The 19,686-nt window shown below is 47.9% G+C and overlaps 1 protein-coding gene across 2 annotated transcripts in view; it reads left to right on the forward strand.

The window, feature by feature from the left end:
* PRKCI (protein kinase C iota) overlaps nt 1-19,686 on the forward strand; it is a 1,761,305-nt gene that overhangs the window by 7,027 nt on the left and 1,734,592 nt on the right. Inside the window, exon 2 of one of the 2 annotated variants that reach the window (XM_069618564.1) lies at nt 13,265-13,331. In XM_069618564.1, the coding sequence (XP_069474665.1) occupies nt 13,267-13,331 (65 nt within the window). In that variant the 5' untranslated portion in view covers nt 13,265-13,266. Of the gene's footprint in view, nt 1-13,264; nt 13,332-19,686 lie in introns of those variants that run through there. The other variant, XM_069618565.1, reaches the window with a different exon arrangement.

Genomic DNA, 19,686 nt, shown 5'->3' on the forward strand with positions numbered 1-19,686 from the left:
CCTGCAGTTCCTGTGAGTACCTGTTTCAACTCAGATCAGCTTGGTATATACCCTGTTTCGGTTATATGCTAGCATTGCCTCCAGAATCTCCCATAATCTACAGTGCATAGCCTTTGCCCTGTGCTCCCCGGCCAGACTTGTGACATAAGAGTTATTCTGCTTCCCATCCTGAGTATGACATGTTACTGATTTAAGGCCCCCCTGTGGGTTCACGTAGTAGCATTGTCAGATGGTTCAGACCCAACAACCTGTTGACTCCAGAGTTTCGTGCCATCGGACATACTCTGCCATCTAGCCGGAAGATCGCAGGGTTTCCTGTGGAGAGCGACCGAATTGAAAACTTGCAAGTAAAATCGAGATGGCGGGTAGGGTCCCTCTTTGATGAAATCCCTACCTGGTTTCCACAGACGCTTAGCGGACGGAAGGCGAAAGTGCTTGATTGGAGGAGGACATGATACCGAAGGGTTCGAACCAAATGAGGAAATGGTGGGTAGACTAACAGGAATGGAAAACTGAGGGGATAGGGCTGTGGATATTTAAAAAGTAAAGAAAGTAACAAAAGATCTATTTTGTATGAAGACAGAGATGGAAGGCCCAAAGAGTCCTAACCAAAGGGGTTTTAGAAGAGGTTGTCTCACACTCCAATCAGAGTAAACTAGGCTATGTGCAGGACAGGTCCGCATAAAGTGACAATCTAAACTCGGTATTAATAGGGGCAGAAAGTAAGAGTGATCACTGAGGTTTTTCTGTAAAGAGTCGACTTGTCTGTCTGTTTATGTATTTGTGTTGAAATAAGGTGTCTAGGAGTGACACAAACTATTGTATGAGAACTGAGACGAGGTCAAAAAGTTTTACTATCTATCTAGAGAAGCGATCAGTGCCGATCCAGAGGTAGACAGAGACAATTGGAGAGATAATGGTTTTAAGCAGCAATTGTTGGAGCGTGCTCATATTTGTTGTTTTTATAAAAGTATTTTGTAAACATTGGTAAGTATTGACAGTCAATTGAGACTCGTTACAATGGGAGACATTACTCCTCTGATGCATTTATGTAAGACATTGTCAAAGCACATGCCCAAGCTCAAACAGTATAGTGAGGAATGGGTGAAAGGCACAGCAGATAAGATGTTCATGCTGTGGCCACAAGGGGGGGATCACTGTCGAAAGGAGTATTGCAACACATGACCACATACTTGCACGCTGCATAGACAAGAAATAAGTTAGAGAAAAGACTAACTATTTTAGAGTTTGGAAGATGTACCAGGAAGAGAGGGAAAATCTGCCACCTGAAGAGTGGATGCTTAATCAGTGTAAGGAGGAAGGTATTGAGCCCTCGGCTCCCCTTACCTTGCTGGAAGTAAACAGCAATAGTATGGGAGAAATTAGATTGTATCCTTTAAAGAAACTGAAAGCAGCGACCGGGTATAGTAATCGGATATATGAACCGCCTGCTTTTAGCAGTGATTATAGTCCAGACGAGAGTAAGAGAAAAGAGAAGATCTTTAAGATCTTACAGGACAAAGAGGGGAAAAGGGAACGATTGAATGTATCGACAGAAACAGAATGAGAGATTAAGAGATGGAAAGGAGAGAAGGATAAAGCTGATGAGGTAACGCTCATACAGAATGAATGGATGGGAGGATATTGCTCAAGCTAGATGGGAAAAGCATCAAAGAAGTAAGCAAAGAGAACATCAGGATGCACAGGCTATAAAAGATAGGTAATGAGAAAAGTGATTTAAAGGAAGATGAGCATAAAAGAAAGAGCAGACAGCAGCAAAAGATATATATCAGGAGGAGCAACAAAAGAAAGAAGAAAGGGCATAGGAGCAAAGGAAGCACAACAACAGGCAGAGAGCAATAGAAGAAAGGGATAGAAAAGAAAGGAAAAGAGAAGAGGAGGAAGCACAGACATTAAAAGAATACCGAGATGAAGAGAAGAGGAAGAAAGGATAGCAGAGGCAGGGAGAGAAGAGAAGACAAGAAGAGGAGAGAGTTGGATCGGAGGCGAGAAAGCTAAGAGAATTTGATGAAGAACTAGAACGCAAGAGAAGACAGCAGGAGCGTGATATTAACCTCATTCAAAAGGAGCTAATGGAACCAATTCCAGCAATACAATGGGGCAGTATAGAGGAGTTCCTCGCATTACAGGGAGCAACGTCAGCGCCATTTAAAGTAGCCTTAGAAGAGAACTTTGATATAGGAAGCATCAGAGACAGGATCGATAAAGTCTATCAAGAATTAAGGGAAGGTGGGGGCGCTGTTGAGCAGCCAGCAAGATGGCCGCTTAGCGTTTAAGCTCCGTGGCCCGCGAGCTACATATCCGCCGGAATCAGCGGTTCTATAGATATTTTTTAGTTGAGACCCCACGCATCCTGCTGCCCATCGCCGCTGCTATACACGGCCCTGTTTCTGGGCGAAAATGGACATCGGGGGCCATCGGTGCTGCCTGTGAAGGCCTCCGGCCCGCGTGACGCTGATTGCGGCCCATCACCCTTCATCGGCCCGCCGGGGTTTGCGCCCCTGCGGCTCGGAGTGCGGCCGCCTGGGGCCTAGGCATCACCCCCTCTCCACCCTCACTCCCTAGTCGGCGCAGACGCCTGCCCCCGTGTGCCACCAACATCCGCGGCCCGCGCTCCGCCTGCGGGGTCCCGGCGAGGCACCACCTTTGACCGCTCCTGCCTCTCGGCAATTTGAGGGCGCCGGCCCCCAGCGGGCGAAGATACTGCGGGGGCTGCCGGAGCGGCCCCCGCGCTGACACCACCCGAACGCTCCGCCGCCTGCGCCACTGGTCCCCTGTGACGGCGCGGCCCTGCACGGACACCATCTGCCCGCTCCGGCTCTGTGGCTCCGCCGACTGCTTTGCTGGTCCCCTGTGGCGGCCGGGGCGTGGGGCTGTTTTCGGGCCCTGCCGGAGGCTGGGGGGCCTGATTCCACCTGGACCCACTGCTGCAGCTGTTGGCCCTACTACGGCCCGGATGAACACCTGCTCTTCGACCTACAGGGTCCCAAGGTGAGGAGGGTGAGGGATCTGGCCGCTGCACATCGTGCCCTCCTGCTCTGCCTCGTCCCTGGGCTGCGCCTCTGCCATTTTGTGAGTGAAGTGAACCCCAGACTCATCTTGCCCCCCTGTGACCACTCTCTTGTTGCTGGTGCCACCCTGGGCGTCCAATACTCTGCCCTCCTCTAATCGGTGCTCCCTCTCGCTATGCCCTGGGGGTACCCTGCGCCCCTGACTTTGCTGCTTGCTACTACTGGCCGCCTCGGCCTGGGCCCCTTGAGTGGACTTGTCGCCCCGGAGCACGCCAAGTGGGGGTGCTTCTTGCCTTCTCCTCCCAGGCAGCGGCCGCCCCTTCGCTGATCACGGCTCAAGCCCCTCTCTAAACCCCTTGGGACCCATTGCTGCCTCCCCACGGAAAATATTCATTTTCTCATCAAGGCGCTCCCCGAGGATGTCCGGCAAGGCACGCGGGGCCAACAAGGCTGGGGCAATGGACAAGTTTGCTAAAGCCCTAGCCAAGCAAGACCAAGCTAGGGCTGCCCTTCTTCCTGACGACTCAGTTGTTTCCTCTTGCCCCCCTCAGCCAGACCTTACGTCGCTCATGGAGTCTATGGCCAAAAACTTTGCGTCATTTCACGAAAAATTAGACGACATAAATACCAATGTAGCCTCCCTACGCACCAAATTGGATCAGCATGGCACCAGGCTGGGTGAGGCCGAGATTAGGATTGGAACAACTGAGGATGAGGTGCACGTGCTCCAGAATACGGTCTCGGACTTGGCGCGGGATATGAAGCAGGACAAGGCGAAGTGCGATGACTTTGAATCCAGGTCCCGCAGGAATAATATCCGCATCGTTGGGGTTCCGGAGACAGCCCTCAAGAGCAAAATGGAACTTGCAGTCGAGGCGACCTCCTGGGGGATCCTCAACTTTCCCCCTTCTTTACTATTGAGCGTGCCCACCGCTCACTGGCCCCTCGCCCCAAGCCGGGCGACTTCCCCAGCCAATTATAGCCAAGGTTCTCAGCTACAGAGATAGAGACCACATCCTACAGTTGGCCCGCGAAAGAGGGGAACTGAGACTTGAGTCCCAGATCATTCGCATTTTCCCGGACTTCTCTGTCAGTGTTCAAATGGAGCGCAGGCAATTTAATGGAGTGAAGAAGATGCTCAGAGAGAGAGGAAGGTGGAATATGCCATGTTATTCCCTGCTAGGCTGAAGCTCAACCACCGTAATAAACTGTACTTTTTCACTGTCCCTGAGGAGGCGGTGAAATTTATTGAGTCCCATATTCCTCTCACGGGCCCTGGGGCAGATCCCGGTGATGAGAATTGAGCCGGCCTGACACACACCTGTTACCTGCCTCACTGTGGTACTAGTACCACGCCTGTTCTTTGTGATTTACTTGTAATTTCATGTATCCTCCTGTTGTGAATGCTCCTATTGTCGTAACTCATTGTGGAATTTTGAGACATGCAACGAGGGTCACAGATGTATGGTCCACGGTATATGGCACCTATACTTGGACTATCTACCCCTACAGCCCTTGCTCACTGTGCCCTACTATGTGGTCTCCTCTTACAATTTAACTTAATCACCGCTGTACACTATTTGGTGTTCTCCACCGTTCAACTATTTTTGACCGGGCTCACGGCAGCAGCTACCCCCGCTGCAGTTGCAACTCCGAGTTTGGCTTGTTTAGTTCATGGGCTGCCCCCCTGTTTGGTTTGGGGGTTGATCCAGCCACGTTGGGCTTGGTACGAACGCCATGAGAATTTGGGTGGGTTCCTGGGCACTGCTAGGTTGGGGGTGGCAGTGAGGGAGGGGGAGAGGAGGTGTTATTTGGGGATGTTATATTAACAAAAATGGTGAGACAGTAGCAGCTTTTGAAATGACACATCAGGCCACCGCACTAGTGGCCGGCATCTGTTTGGCAATGTATGACACACATTACTCGGATCCCCCCTAAATTGCTATGGAATGGCCATTAGGCTAATGTCCTGGAATATCAGGGGGCTCAGCAATTACACTAAGGCACGCAGGGTCACAGCCTACGTCCAGAGGCTCGGGGTCAAGATACTCTTCCTACAGAAAACTCATGCCCTTGCACAATTATCGACCTTGCTCGCCCCGGCATGAGGCCCCAATAAATATTACACCGTGTTCTCCTCTCAATCCAGAGGTGTCCTCACCTTGATTCACAAGTCATTGGAGTTCTCCCTTCGCACCAGCCATATCGATGCCCAGGGTAGATATGTGATACTTCACTGTTTCCTGACCAATTCGGAGTGCCTTCTGGTCAACGCATACGCTCCATGCATTGATACACCTGAATTTTTTGACCATATCCTGAATGTCCTCCTTGGCTATGTTGGGGTTCCCATCATATGGCGGGGGGGGATATGAACCTCATCCTGGACTCCGACCTGGACAGATCCGGTGCTGCACCCAGAGCATTGTCCAGGGCCGCCCGCCGCCTCCATGCACACATGCTCACCGCTGGTCTGGTGGATGCCTGGAGGGTACTCCACCCGATGTCAAAAGAGTTTACATTTTACTCCTCCGTCCACGACAGTCACTCCAGGATTGACCTGTTCCTTCTCTCTGCGGGCCTCATGGGCAAAACACTCACCTCACAGATTCTCCCTCGCACACTCTCCGATCACTCCCCGATCACGCTGGATATCGCCCTGTGCCCGGCCCTACCTCTGCATTCTAACTGGAGATTTAAGTCTGGCGCACTACACGATATAGTCTTCAAGGCTGACATTCTTGCAGATATCACCTCGTTTTTTGACAGCAACAAACGCCATGACACAACGGACGGGGTAAGATGGGAGGCCTTTAAGGTTTTCATCAGGGGCATGTGCATTTCCAGGGAGGCCGGGTACTGTAAGATATTAGAAACTCTCTGCGCCGTTCTGAGGCCAAGCTCGGAGACCTAGAGCGCGAATATGCGGTCACCCCGACTCCGCCCATACTGGCGCAGATTAGAACTGAACTAGACACGTTCGAGTCCCTTGCCCATAGCGAGATAAGATACCTCGCCCGCCCCATCGCGGCCCGGAAATATGGGGAGGGAGAGAGACCAGGCCGTATTCTGCCCGTCTCGCCCGGGCCGCGAGGGAGGCAGGGCACGTATTGATAGTATCATAGACAACGGAGTGCGACACTGGTCCAACCATTCTTGAGACCTTTCCAGAGTTCTATACAACCCTTTATGCCCAGCAATCCCGATTGCTGGATGGACGACCTCCTAGACCGCATCCCAATGTCCCTATTATCCCTGGACACCAAAGAACAACTAGATGCTCCCTTCACCCTTGACGAGATCACTGCTGTCATCTCTGCCCTCCCTAAAGGGAAAGCCCCCGGTCCGGATGGTCTGACCGCCGAGTTCTACCAGGAGCATGTTGCTCTCCTCGCTCCACGCCTTCACGAGATTTGGGAGGAGTCGCTGCGCCTTGCCACCCTCCCCCGGTCCCTGCAGGAGGCTGTCATTACCGTGCTTCCTAAGCCGGGCAAGCCCCCAGATGAGTGCGGATCTTATAGACCTCTATCCCTCATCAACACCGATACCAAGATCTTCGCCAAAATCATAGCAAACAGGTTCCTCCCCATCATGAAATATCTAATTCACCCTGACCAGAGCGGTTTTGTGCCTGCCTGCTCAACTGCCTTAAATATTCGGCGGTTGTTTAATGTCATCTCCAGAATTGATCCCCAAGCCAACGCTGTGGCCGTGACATTAGACGCCCAAAAAGCGTTCGACATGGTTTCTTGGCAATATCTGTGGGCGGTGCTGGAAAAGATGGGGATTGGCCCATACGTGTTGTCCTGTATTAAACTACTATACACTAATCCGGTAGCCAGAGTCCTGGTCAACTCTCGCTTTTCGGCTCCCTTCTCCCTCTACAGGGGGACACGGCAGGGGTGCCCTTTATCTCCCTTGTTATTTGCTATGGCCATCGAGCCCATGGCTGATAGCGTGCGAAACAACCACGTGCGCAAAGGGATTCGCCTGCGGGACACCCCCGAAATCATATCACTATATGCAGATGACGTGCTTTTATATGTCAGAGACCCCTCAGTCCACCTCGACCCGATCATACGAGAAATCATAAAAATTGGCACATTCTCGGGCTTCACCATAAATTATTCTAAATCAGAAATCTTTCCCCTTACTCCTGCAACCCCCCCAGCCTGCATGTGAATTTCCTCTCAAATGGGCGCCCGAGGGCATCAAATACCTAGGGGTCCAGGTGGCCCTCTCGAAAGCCTTGTTAGTGTCTGATAACTATGGGGCCGCCGCACAGTACGCTCGTACCAGAATAGAGAGATGGCGGAACCTCCCCCTCTCACTATCAGGGAGACTATCCCTAATTAAAATGATCATTGTGCCTAAACTCCTGTATGTATTCGCTAATGTTCCTCTTTGGCCCGGGAAACAATACTTTGCGGACCTACACTCGGAGTTTGCCCGTTTTCTTTGGCACTCGGGGGCCGTGCGCAGGAAGTGGCTGCACATGACCCTCCCTTATGAGAGGGGGGGCTTTGGAGTTCCTGACCTCACCCAGTACTGGACGCCAGCCCAAGCCCAGCATGCTACATATTGGTACCACCACCAGGAACCCCCCCCTGCATGTTAAACTCAAAATCCTAGCGACCGAGGAGGTGAATGTCATGTCCCTGATCCTATTTCACTCGTATCAGACGCACGCCCCTGCCGACCCAGTGGCCTCCACTATTAAAGCATGGCGGCAGATCCTGACGCCTAGTTCGGACTCTTTCCCCCCCCCGTACTACAAATGGCTTCCCCTCTGGTCTTTCCCGGGCCTCACCCCCACACAGGATAAGCTCCTAATACGCCACTGGTCGGACCTGGGATACAGATCATTCTCTGATCTGTTCCCTGACGGGAAATTCATCACCCCAGATACGTGGAGGCCAGGGCACTCCATATCCCCACTAGAAATGCTGCAATACTTCCGCATTAGGGCCGCGGTCCAGGGCTTGTGGCCTTCATACCCGAACGAACCTCCTGAATCCCCCGAGGTCTGCTATATAGCCAATTCCGCTGGTTGTAGGGGTATCGTATCGTATCCTACTTGTACAAAATGTTGATGGCACATGCTGCTGAACCTCCCCACACTGTCTGATGCCTGGAGCCGGGACCTGGGATTAGACATCACAGATGATATGTGGTCCAAAATGTGCATGCACACCCGCAAGTTTTCCCTTAACTCTAGAGTTAGGTGTATCCAATACAAGCTGCTCAATCGCCTGTACTACACCCCTTATGCGATTGGAAAATTTGCCCGTGATCAATCGCATCCATGTCAGAGATGTAGAGCTAGCGAAGCGGATCATGCGCACATGTTCTGGTCCTGCGGGACACTAGCCCCATTCTGGAACGCGGTGCTCGATGCCCTCACTGAAATAGTGGGGTTCTGTGTAGATCCTGAACCCCTGTCTCTCCTGTTTGGGCTCTGGGAGGGGACTGAAGCGAAACGGGTAGCCAAGTTTTTGAATGTGGCGGCGAGTGTGGCCAAGAAATGCATTCTGCAGTGCTGGAAGCGCAGGTCCCCCCCCCCCCTCTCTGGAGATGTGGCTCAAGGCCCTCACCTGGACACAATCCTGTGAAGAAGACTATGTTAAAATGCTGCCTAGTAATGCTCGTCCTAAATATATATGGACAGAGTTTTGTAGTTACCTGAACAATAAGGTGGACTTGGAGCTCTTGTATTCCCCTCATTCTCCTGATCGGGGGGCTGATCTCGTTACATGATGCACGCCCCTACCACAATTAACCGCTGTTGGTACTGTATATGACCTTCTGTAATACTTGTACGCCATAATTCATGCTTCAATGTGAAATGTGTGTCACTGTTCTAATTTACATTGTACCGGCTGCTACTTCTTGCCAATAAAGAAAAGTTTAAAAAAAAAGAATTAAGGGAAGGTAGTAAATCAGGAAGCCAAGGGAAGGGAGATCACACGATGGTCTTCCAATCACAAAGCAAAGAGGAACATCTGTTCAGCCTCGAGCCTAGAGTCTTATCCTTAAGCAGAGTGACCTTAGATAAAGTAAAAGGGGACGAGAGTCACACTAGTTGGTGACTAGATATGTCAGACGAAGAAAGAGAATCCTTCTGTGGGGAGGAGGGAGGAGGTGCATGTGCCCCAGAGGCAAGCCTGCAGTCGGACAAGGAGGTAAGATGGTCCGATCTAGAGCAACCAAAGGATAGAACACCAGATTCCATAGCATATCCAGAGCATCCCAAAGGACGATCGTACAGTGAGAAGGGAGAATCACCACCATATGTGAGCAGGTTAAGATCGACGCCAGGAAGGAGGCGGTCAGGAACCATTGTCCCTAGTATGGATAGGCACACGAATGGAGCCATTTGCGGGTTAGGGTTTGCTCAGTTTTACTTATTAGAAAAAGGGGGAGCAAGACCACAGTATATTCCGTGGCCGCAGATGGATATGGATAATTTTAAGATGCAAGCTCCTGAGTTTTACATCGGGTTGGGAAAAATTGATTTATGAATTAGAAAAAATGACAGGCGGAAAAACGCTAGCAAAAGGGGACTTTAAGGGTCTCTTAGCAGCCAGTCTTGGGGGAAAAAGCTGATGACATATGGAAGAGAGCAGGCTATTCAAGTGTAACAGCACAGACCACAGCGCACGATGGAGCGCTATTTAATAATTGCAGAGCAGATGTCTGGAGGGCTCTCAGGGTAAATTATCCTGACACATCAGACATGAGTGCAATCATGACATGTAAAATGAAAGAAGATGAAGATCCTCTTGCTTATATTCAGGACATTCAAGAGCGCTGGACTCTTGAAATGAGGGAACCGTGGGGAAAAACGGTGGCATTGTTTTACCACATTCTATGTCAAGGGTTGCCTGAGCAAGTACAGAGGCAAATGAAAAAGCAAGTGGGAATGGAAGCAAAACCATGGGCCGAAATACATCATCGTCGGCTGTTGCAGGAGAAAATCCAGAAGAGAGATGAGGCTAGGAAACTTGAGGAAGCCAAGATAGTTCAGAAGAAATTGTCAAAATATGCCATAGAAGGAGCGGGATTGATGAGCGGAGCAGGACTTGGAGTACAGCAAGCAGCAGGTACATCACAGGTGAATAATCAGCTCCCGATGGACCAAGGAGGGAATGGGTTTGCACTACGAGGTAGAGGCATGGGATACAGAGGAAGGAGTGGATTCCAAAACAAACAAGGTGGGTCTCAGAACGCACAGAATGAGAATCAGAATGTGCAAGGAGGGTTCAACCAAGGGGGACTAATTAGAAGGGCTCCTCCTGTATGTTGGACTTGTGGGATGACAGGGCACAATGTGTGCGTATGCGGGAACCAGTGCTCCAGATAGGATTTTGAGGTGGGAGTATTTTACGCATGATTTTTTAAATTAGAGAGTAAATGCAATTTTAAGAGAGTAAAAATGAGTTTTCTCCTCTGCAAGAGAGTAAAACGTATCCAACATATACACCCAATGCATACGTAAAGTCAGACCCGTAGACAAAAAGATTTGTAGATCAAAGTTGTCTGGCTTGCCTTTAACCATTTTATTACACTTGTGGAAAATATTCTGCCATAAAATAACTTGTGAGTACATGCTACATACGCAGCTTCATTTTCAAAATTCTGGGCCTAGAAACTCTGTTAAGAACTATAGAATGAGTAATGAATTTCCTGCAGATGGAGCGTGAGTAAGCAAGTGTTACAGTACAGAACTTGCTTACATAGTTTGAAAGAAGTGAAAGCAGTCAACAAAACAGCGCCAGGCTAGAGTTTAGGAACTATATAACTTCAAAATCAATTTCTATAACATGTTCTGTGTGTTGTTCTCATTGGAAAGATTACACGTGGTCTCCTTTCCTATAATTTAAAACAGACTTCACAAATTCTGAAAATAACATGCAACGCTTCACAAATAAAAGTGTTACCCTTACGTAGAGCCAAGGTAATCTGTTTTGATCACCAAGTATTCCACACATTACTCCCTAACCAGAATCAACTTTTACTGGCTTACATGGTAGCTCGGAGCAAGGTAAACTGAGCCACCCATTACACAATCACACACTAAAACATGAAAAAACAGCCTGATACACTTAAAAAGCAAGCTGATTATAGGTGTGTGTGATTGTCACCTAGAGAATGGAGGTAAACGGATCAGTCTACATTTCAAAAGACAATCTTATATATTGTTGCAAACATCTGCTTCCATTAACACTCCTGGCTACACAATACATGACTGCCCTGTTTTGGGGTGAAGTTCAGTCTCTGGCAAATAAAGTCTCCACTTTCACTCCTCCAACCATGCTTAAGAGGATTGAATATGCAAAGCTCCAGGCTTGCTGTGTCCTTGCTAATACACACACACCCATCAAATGTTTAGAATGCTTTTGAAAGCATCACGGCAGAAACAAAGTACCACGGTGAAGAAAACCTACAAGAATTCAGTTCATTTTAGTTTTCTTTTGTCTAGGTGTGTATGGCTGTGAAAGCCTGACTGGACGTCTTTTCTTCCTTGCATGCCATAGTTTTATTGCAGTAGTTGGGTCAAAGTCCCTAAAGGATGGTCCTAACATGACTATTTTCATCAAAGTGTCTATGGTTTCACTTTTAAGGGAGCATCTGAATTTTGTTTTAATCCTGTTTTGTGTGATAAATGCACGTTCGCATTCTACACTGGTTACACACAGACATAAAGCAATTTTGCATACTTTTGCAATATTTGGCATCAAATCACCATGTAGACTAGCAACACGCCTGCAGATTTTTGTCATACTGCAACCCTTATAGCTCCACTTAATCATACCATGCAACAGAGGCCATTCTTTTTTCTGTAAAGTTTGGCCATCTAATAAAGAAGCAATCTCATTTTCCTCACCATGCAGACCTTCGCTGTCATACTGAATTCTTACTTTTTTTGCTTGTCCATAAAATGTGGATATGGCATTGAGTGCTTCCCCGATTTCTGACTCACTATTGTCTAAAACTGTTGCTGGTTCTAACAAGTTCCCTAAATGAGTAAAAATGGCATTATCCTCATTTTGAAATCTCTTCCCAATGTTTTCTTTTAGATTTGTGACATACTGTTCTCTTAATAAGTTAAACTCTGCATCCGAAAGAGAACTATAAGATAGTATTACAACTTTTAGTGAGATATATTTGCCCTCTGTGTCAGGCGACCCCAACGATGATCTCAAATAGCCTAAATTATCACCATCCTCTTTGAGTAAGGATTCAAGACTTATAAAAGTAGCATCTACCAATGGCTGAATTTCAGTAAATAGTAAAGTCTGTTTCTGCAATTCCCGGCAAAGAATTCCCACAACATTATGTACATCTAACATAAAAGCAGTAATAACGGCTGACTTGTAGCTGCTAAAGTATTTGTACAGTGAAGATGTGCAGTCCCATCAGCAGCAAGCTCCGATAGAGAAAATACAACTGAAGGGTAGCTTCTGTGGACTGCTTCAACCGCTTTTCTCATACTAAGCCACCTAACCGAGTGTGTCTCTTTCATTTTTAAAACAGGATCGTCCATTACTTCTTGCACCTTCTCAAGTTTTGTTGTTTTTATTGCAGAAGTATGAAATAGGGCATATAAAGAATTAAACCGGGATGTAAATTTGTCGAGGACTGGCATTTTCTTCATAGAGTCTGTGCATGCTAGACTGAGTCTCTGTGCAAGACAATGTGTTTGAGTAAGGAATGGTGAGTATTTGGCCCGGAGTTGCACACCAACACCTGTCTTTGATCCCAACATAACTGCAGCGCCATCAGTTCCAAGAGATACAAGCTTTCCCATATCAAGACCCCAATACTCCTAATTTTTTCTGTCACCCGTGCTACAATTGTGCTTGCTTTACCGTCGTCAATGCGTAAATTACACAAAAACTTAGTAATTGGTGCTCCTGTACTATGACGGTACCGGACACAAATAGCCAGTTTCTTTTGAACACCAAGATCCTGACTTTCATCTATCATAATACCAAACAAAGGTGATTGCTTTAGTTGCTTAAATAGTTGTTTTTCTATCACAGATGCAATGCTACTTTGTACATCCTTCACCGAATCCCAGCTTACATTTTTGTAATCTTTACTGTGTACAGTAGTAACTCCATTTTTAGCTTGAAGTTCAAGTAAACTATTTACTTTTTCGGATGGCAATTCCTCTTTTGCTGCATAAAATACTGTACTGAACAATCTTTTGTCATTCTCTTCTACAGCAATGCTGACATCTTCCTCACTGTCACTACTACCTAGACATTCTGAATCGATGTTGGACATCACAAGGTATGCAATTTTCCGTTCAGCAGTTTGATGATCTTTGGAATCCTTGTGTCGCGATATGGTTGATAATTGAACATTGATGGCTCCTTCCTGTCCCCACACATTACGAACGTTTGCCTTAACACAAACTTTATATAGAAGTCTCCTATTGCCTTGTTTGTTGATCCATTTTTGTTTCTAACCATGGATACCTAACTTGCCATTCAGCAAAAGTGCTATCTTTAACATTTTCTCCTGTATGTTTTTTTTTCTGCTGCTCAACTTTGTCAACTACGTTGCGAATAATGTCATGTACAATTGCTCCACATAACAGTTCAGGATCTTCCTGGGCTTTTTTTGTACTAGGCGCAAAGAAATCTAGCAGTGTTCTCTTTGTAGCCATTTTAGCGGTCCTCCCTCTGCGTTTCTTTTCTTGCTTCTCCCTAGAATTCTGCCACTGCCAGGCACCTTGCTCCTACCTGGAAAACATCATGAACAACTTGAACCACCCTTCCTGACATGACCTTTCATTCTATATTAGTTATGCAATTGAACATAAAGTTGTTCAAAACGTATCATAGCTTGAGCTTTTGAAACAATAGCGTACTATTCATAACATATAAAGATCCCTCCTGGCAATGCTCTTAAAATGCCAAGCAGATAGTAAGAGTAGTGCCAAGTGTGTAGAAATGAATCTCTGCAATTAGCGTGATTCCTTTCCCATGTACTTGAAGTTCTAAGTACATGGGCTGGGATGGTTCTTCTGTGCCCGCCTCCCCACTTTTAGTTTGCTCTTTGGAGTCCGAGTACTGGTTGGTCCAGCAGGTCCTCTGATACTCTGGTTTTGCTGCTTATTGACCATATACCAATGAAGACCAGAAACATTGGCTAAAGAGGTCTACGAGATGGCATTAATGTGCAGTGAACAGAGGGATTGTTTTCTTAACTTAGGCCTGAACTCCATACAAATCTATGACTGTTCACAAAAGGCGACCGGGACCCACAAGACAGGATCAATTAATAAATGTAGGAAGCTACAGAAGCACACACAATTTAGCTAACTTGGGGGGAAAGGAAGACACCAACTCACTCCCGGAAATAGTAATCCAGTGAAGAACAGACTACTTGGATAAATTGTGCATACTTCACCCCAAGCTTGATAAAGTCTTTATGCATCTCTCTGCATTGTTACTTTACATTTAAACAGCGCCCCTCCACATCCATCCGTATATAATCCCCATATGTGCCTGGTCGTCTAGTAGCAACAGCGCAGGGCTCCTCTACCTTCCAGGTTCCGTTTGTGAGTGTGCTTTCTGTTCTGCCTTCTTCTTGGTCATGAAATGCCTTCAACACACATTACCACCATTTTAGCTAGTACTTCATGCCAGATTCCTCCTACTTCTATGCACTTTAATCATACCTGCTCGGTCAAAGTAATCCCCCCCCCCCCCAACCCAAGGTCGGGAACAGGGGAGTGGGGGCCTCAGAGTGGTACACAAAGGCCTAAAAAAGGGGAGAGGGCCCCAGGGGAATGAAATGATCAACTCGGCCCAAGTGAATGAGAAGAGGGGTGGGGGGAATGATGCAGCAGGAGCTGGAAAGGAGTAGAAATGCCAGGAAATCAGGACAGGGCCCCAAGGGATGGTTGTGGGGCCCGGCCATTAAACCCCCAGGGCTCATGTCAAAGCAAAATGGGTTGGCCGGAGTCATCAAAGTGCGCAATGCAAGCCGGAAGGGAGAGACAGGGCTAGCCGGGGCAACTTCAGAAAATAGACTGGGCACACTTGGAGGCTCTGCCCCGTCTACCCCCCTCCCCCACTGTCTGGAGACCAACTATCAAAGTATATTTTAAAGCGCAATATGCAGAGAGGTGATGAAGTCTTTTGTGAAAGTAGCAGCTTTAAAGTTTTACTGTGTTTTTTCAAGTACATTTTTCTGAGCAAACACTGTAAAACTTTAACACCGCCAGTTTCGGGGAAAGGCTTCCCTCACCTCTCTGCCTAACAAAATGCAAGTGCACACATCCAGGGGTGCACCTAGGCTAAAATTTAGACGGCGGTAACCCTTCAAATGTTGGGAGAAGCAATAACTTCGGTGATGGTGGAGGGGTGGCAAACTTACTTGTGAAGGGGCATTTAACTTGATTACTTGTAATAAGACTATTCTAGTGCAGCTTCAATGTTACAATCAGTTAACTCTCCTTTAAGTCTGAAACACCCACTTCTTGCAGATCCTGAAGGTCCTAGAAAGTGTCAAAATGGCAGATGGTGTGCAATGAAAGACTCAATATCATAGCATAACAGGACATTGCAGAGTGTGGGGCAGTACTCTGGACGGCCCAAGCAACTTCAGTGGCTGGGAGCAACAGGGGAGAAAATGTAATGTTGGTTCTACCAGTCTGCTATACTAGAATCTCTGCTGCACGGACTGGCTGTGAGACCGTTTGCCTGTCAAATCCAGTGTTACGAGACTGGAAGAGGGCCAGTGCAGCAATAATGCATTTCTATGCAGCAGTATTGGAGCTATTAGCATAGGAGCACCTGCGTACTCCAATGTGGCCCTACTACACTTATTGAAACTGTCCTATTGTAAGGGTGTACTGTGTATGTGTAATCATTCATAAGCACTCCAATTTTTGCAGTTGAAATTAGGGTGAGAATACAATATTTGCCCAGGATCACACACTTACGCTAAACAGCGAAGCAGGGATTTTAACCCACACTTTGAATTTGGGCATGGCCACTTTCTTCCACGCTTTACTTAGTTAGAACAAATATTAAGTTTTGGGTGTCAAGACCTACACACAACGAAATCGTGCTCTAGCTGCTAACTCGAGTGATAATAATAGCGCAAGTTCAGTTCAACGTTATTAGCAGTCGCCATGCTCGACCTGCTCCTTTACTTAGAAACAAGTGACCTTTAAAATAAAATATGTGACAAAGAGTGCATTTGAAATGCAAGTCATGACATCAAACAGCTCACATCATGATATCACATGAGTGTGCCAATGGCGCTATATAATGTAAACAAAAACAAAGAGGTGGTGGCTGGAAGGCTTAGAATTGATATTAAACCACTGGCATTGCTCTGGGCAACCCTCCTGACCATCGTTTTTCACCTGCCAAGTCATTATAGAACGGGGAAAAACCATATGCAATTCAGGCATGGCCCCATCCCCAAAAGGGCAGTGCAGCCCGAACTGCTAGGTCACATCCCTTCTGCACAGCAACCTGGGCTCCACATCTGGGTATACCGGTCCCAAACAGGGAAAGGTACACGAGGGAGACATGGGGCATGTGCGGGGGTGGGGGGTACAGGAAAGACATGGGGCATGAGCCGGGGGTGGGGGGCACAGGGCAGACACGGGGCATGAGCGGGGGTGGGGGGAACAGGGGAGAGACACAGGGCATGAGCGGGGGTGGGGAGGGGGAAGGGAGACACGGGGCATGAGCGGGGGGTGGGGGGAACAGGGGAAAGACAGGGCATGAGCGGGGGGTGGGGAGAAAGAAGGGAGACACTGGACATGAGCGGGGGTGGGGGGGAAGAAGGGAGACAGGGTGCATGAGCGGGTGTGGGGTGAAGAAGGGAGACACGGGGCATGAGCAGGGGGTGGGGGGAACAGGGGAGATACACGGAGCATGAGCGGGAGGTGGGGGATAAAGAAGGGAGACACGGGGCATGAGCGGGGGTGGGGGGAAGAAGGGAGACACGGGGCATTAGCAGGGGGTGGGGGGGAAAGAAGGGAGACACGGGGCATGAGGGGTAAGACGGGAGACACGGGGCATGAAGGGTAAGAAGGGAGACACGGGGCATGTAGGGTAAGAAGGGAGACACTGGGCAGGAGCCGGGGGTGGGGGGGAAGAAGGGAGACATGGGCCATGAGCGGGGGGCGGGGGGTAAGAAGGGAGACACGGGCCATGAGCGGGGGGTGGAGGGGAAAGAAGGGAGACACGGGGCATGAGCGGGGGTGGGGGGTAAGAAGGGAGACACGGGCCATGAGCGGGGGTGGGGGGGAAAGAAGGGAGACACGGGCCATGAGCGGGAGGTGGGGGGAAAAGGAGGGAGACACGGGGCATGAGCGGGGGGTGGGGGGGAAAGAAGGGAGACACGGGCCATGAGCGGGGGGTGGGGGGGTAAGAGAGACACGGGCCATGAGCGGGAGGTGGGGGGAAAAGGAGGGAGACACGGGCCATGAGCGCGGGGGTGGGGGGAGAAAGAATGGAGACACGGGGCATGAGCGGGTGGTGGGGGGTAAGAAGGGAGACACGGGCCATGAGCGGGGGGTGAGGGGGAAAAGGAGGGAGACAGACACGGAGCATGATTTACAACTGTTGTAAATTGCGTTTTTTCTCTCTCTGGCAGCCCGGACCATGCGAGATTATATCAGATAGAGGTCCAGGCTGTCGGAGGAAAAAAAAAACGCATTTTAAAAGCGCTGCCAGCAGCAGAAACACAGATATGATACAGAAACAAACACCCAACCTCCAAACGGTGCTGAAAGTGCTACAAAACACCTCAAACACCCTCCATGTGTGGCCCTGCTACTTGTACATTTCCCCTCACAGCCTACAAAAACGCACACGGGAATAGGAATTAAATTGGGCCTTTTAAAGACAGTTTAACTTCCTTTAACATTCGGGATGCTTACCTGGCTGATGTCACCGCGTTTGCAGCAGGACACGTGTGTTTCTGGAAAGGTCTTCCAGGAGGGGGTGGTTGGAGTCCTGGATTAGGATACATTCTTCTGAGAGAGACTGTCAAGAGAAGTGTCTGCCTGCCTCAAGGTAGGAGCTTGCGTACTACAGTGCCATCTAGTGGCAGAAAGTATTTTATTTTTTATTAATAAATACAGCCTACATGGTACGCAGTAGAAAAATAAAGAATCCGTATTTCCTTTCATTATGTGCGTAAAATGGGACGTTACGCACCTTAACTGTAGGACTGGATAGTGGGATGACCGAGTTATGAAGGGAAACTTTCCTTGCGAACAGTCATTGGCAGTGCCGTGTTTGCAATTGAGAAATCTACAGGCATTGTAATGGGCTGCTCTATGACGCTTTTTGTGGAACCTACTTTGTTTGCCATATTAGAGGAACCCAAAAGGTACATTGACATGCCAGAGAGCTTCTGCTTACGAAGTGACCCAGTGATTAAAATTATTAGATGAAAAATAGTGAACCCTGCCACCTTTGTAGCTGAGCCAGTGGCAGAGGGCAAGTATGTGCATGACTGCATGAATTATGTGGAGTTTATGATGAGATACTGTGCGTGAAGGAAAATGTGTTGTCAGGAGGGGAAATTCTCTTTATTGATGGTTCTTTGAAAATTAATCAAATGAGTGGAGAAAGGCATTCTGGCGCAGCTGTAGTGAGGTACAGAGCAAATGGCGAGTCTGACGTTGTAGCAAGTGCAAGATTACCATCTTACTTTTTGGCGCAAGTGGCAGAATTGGCAGCGCTTATTGTCGCGTTCGAGAATCATGCAGGGCAGGAAGTGACGGTGTACAGTGACTCCGCCTACGGAGTCACTGTACACCGTCACTTATTAAGACACTACAACTCCCACTTGCCATAGCGATAGTTAAATGCGCAGCGCATACTAAGTTAACTGACTTTATTTCTTGCAGGAACAAAGCTGCAGGTGCAGAAGCCAAAAGGGTTGCGTACTCACCAGATATTTCAAGTTTAAATTATTATTTTTTTTTAAACTCTTCCTTTTCTTTTCAATAGAACATCAACACATTTTAAGAAGTAATATACAGGTTTCAGATTATCATCAGCTCCAACATTTAGAAATAATAACCAACTAATATAACAATCAAAGCTTAACCATTCACTCCACAACTAAAACCCTACCCCAGAGTATAACAACAGACACCATACATAAAACAAATATATAACAAGACATAAGACAGAACAGATACACCCCCCACAACAGACTCCCCCCTTTGTAATATTTCTAAGGTTTATACCGAACACACTAATCCCTTGTCCCCCGTAAAGATCATTAAAAGGTCCCCATAATTCCACACACAGTTCCTCCTTAAATTGTCCATGAAACATCCTTCTTTCAAAATCTGAAAGCATTTGCAAATCAATGAGCCATCCTTCTACAATCGGCTTTTTCCTGGTTTTCTACACTTTTAGTATTTGTTTATGTTCCGTCCACTTCTTGGTGACTGCAAAATCACTGCCAAAGGATTTTGTGGGAATGTAATGTTCCAGATCGTTTCAAATCTGTCTAATATGTCCTTCCAAAAGTCTATCGCACTCCGATAACATGTGCAACAGTGAACCTTTCTCTTTCGGACAACCCCAGCAACGTTCACTATCAGTCAACCCCAAAACATTCATCCGCACAGGGGTCCAGTAAAGGCGTC

This window comes from Ambystoma mexicanum, chromosome 10 (genome assembly GCF_040938575.1).
Source record: "Ambystoma mexicanum isolate Mex_15411 chromosome 10, UKY_AmexF1_1, whole genome shotgun sequence".
Taxonomy (NCBI): Eukaryota; Metazoa; Chordata; class Amphibia; order Caudata; family Ambystomatidae; genus Ambystoma; species Ambystoma mexicanum.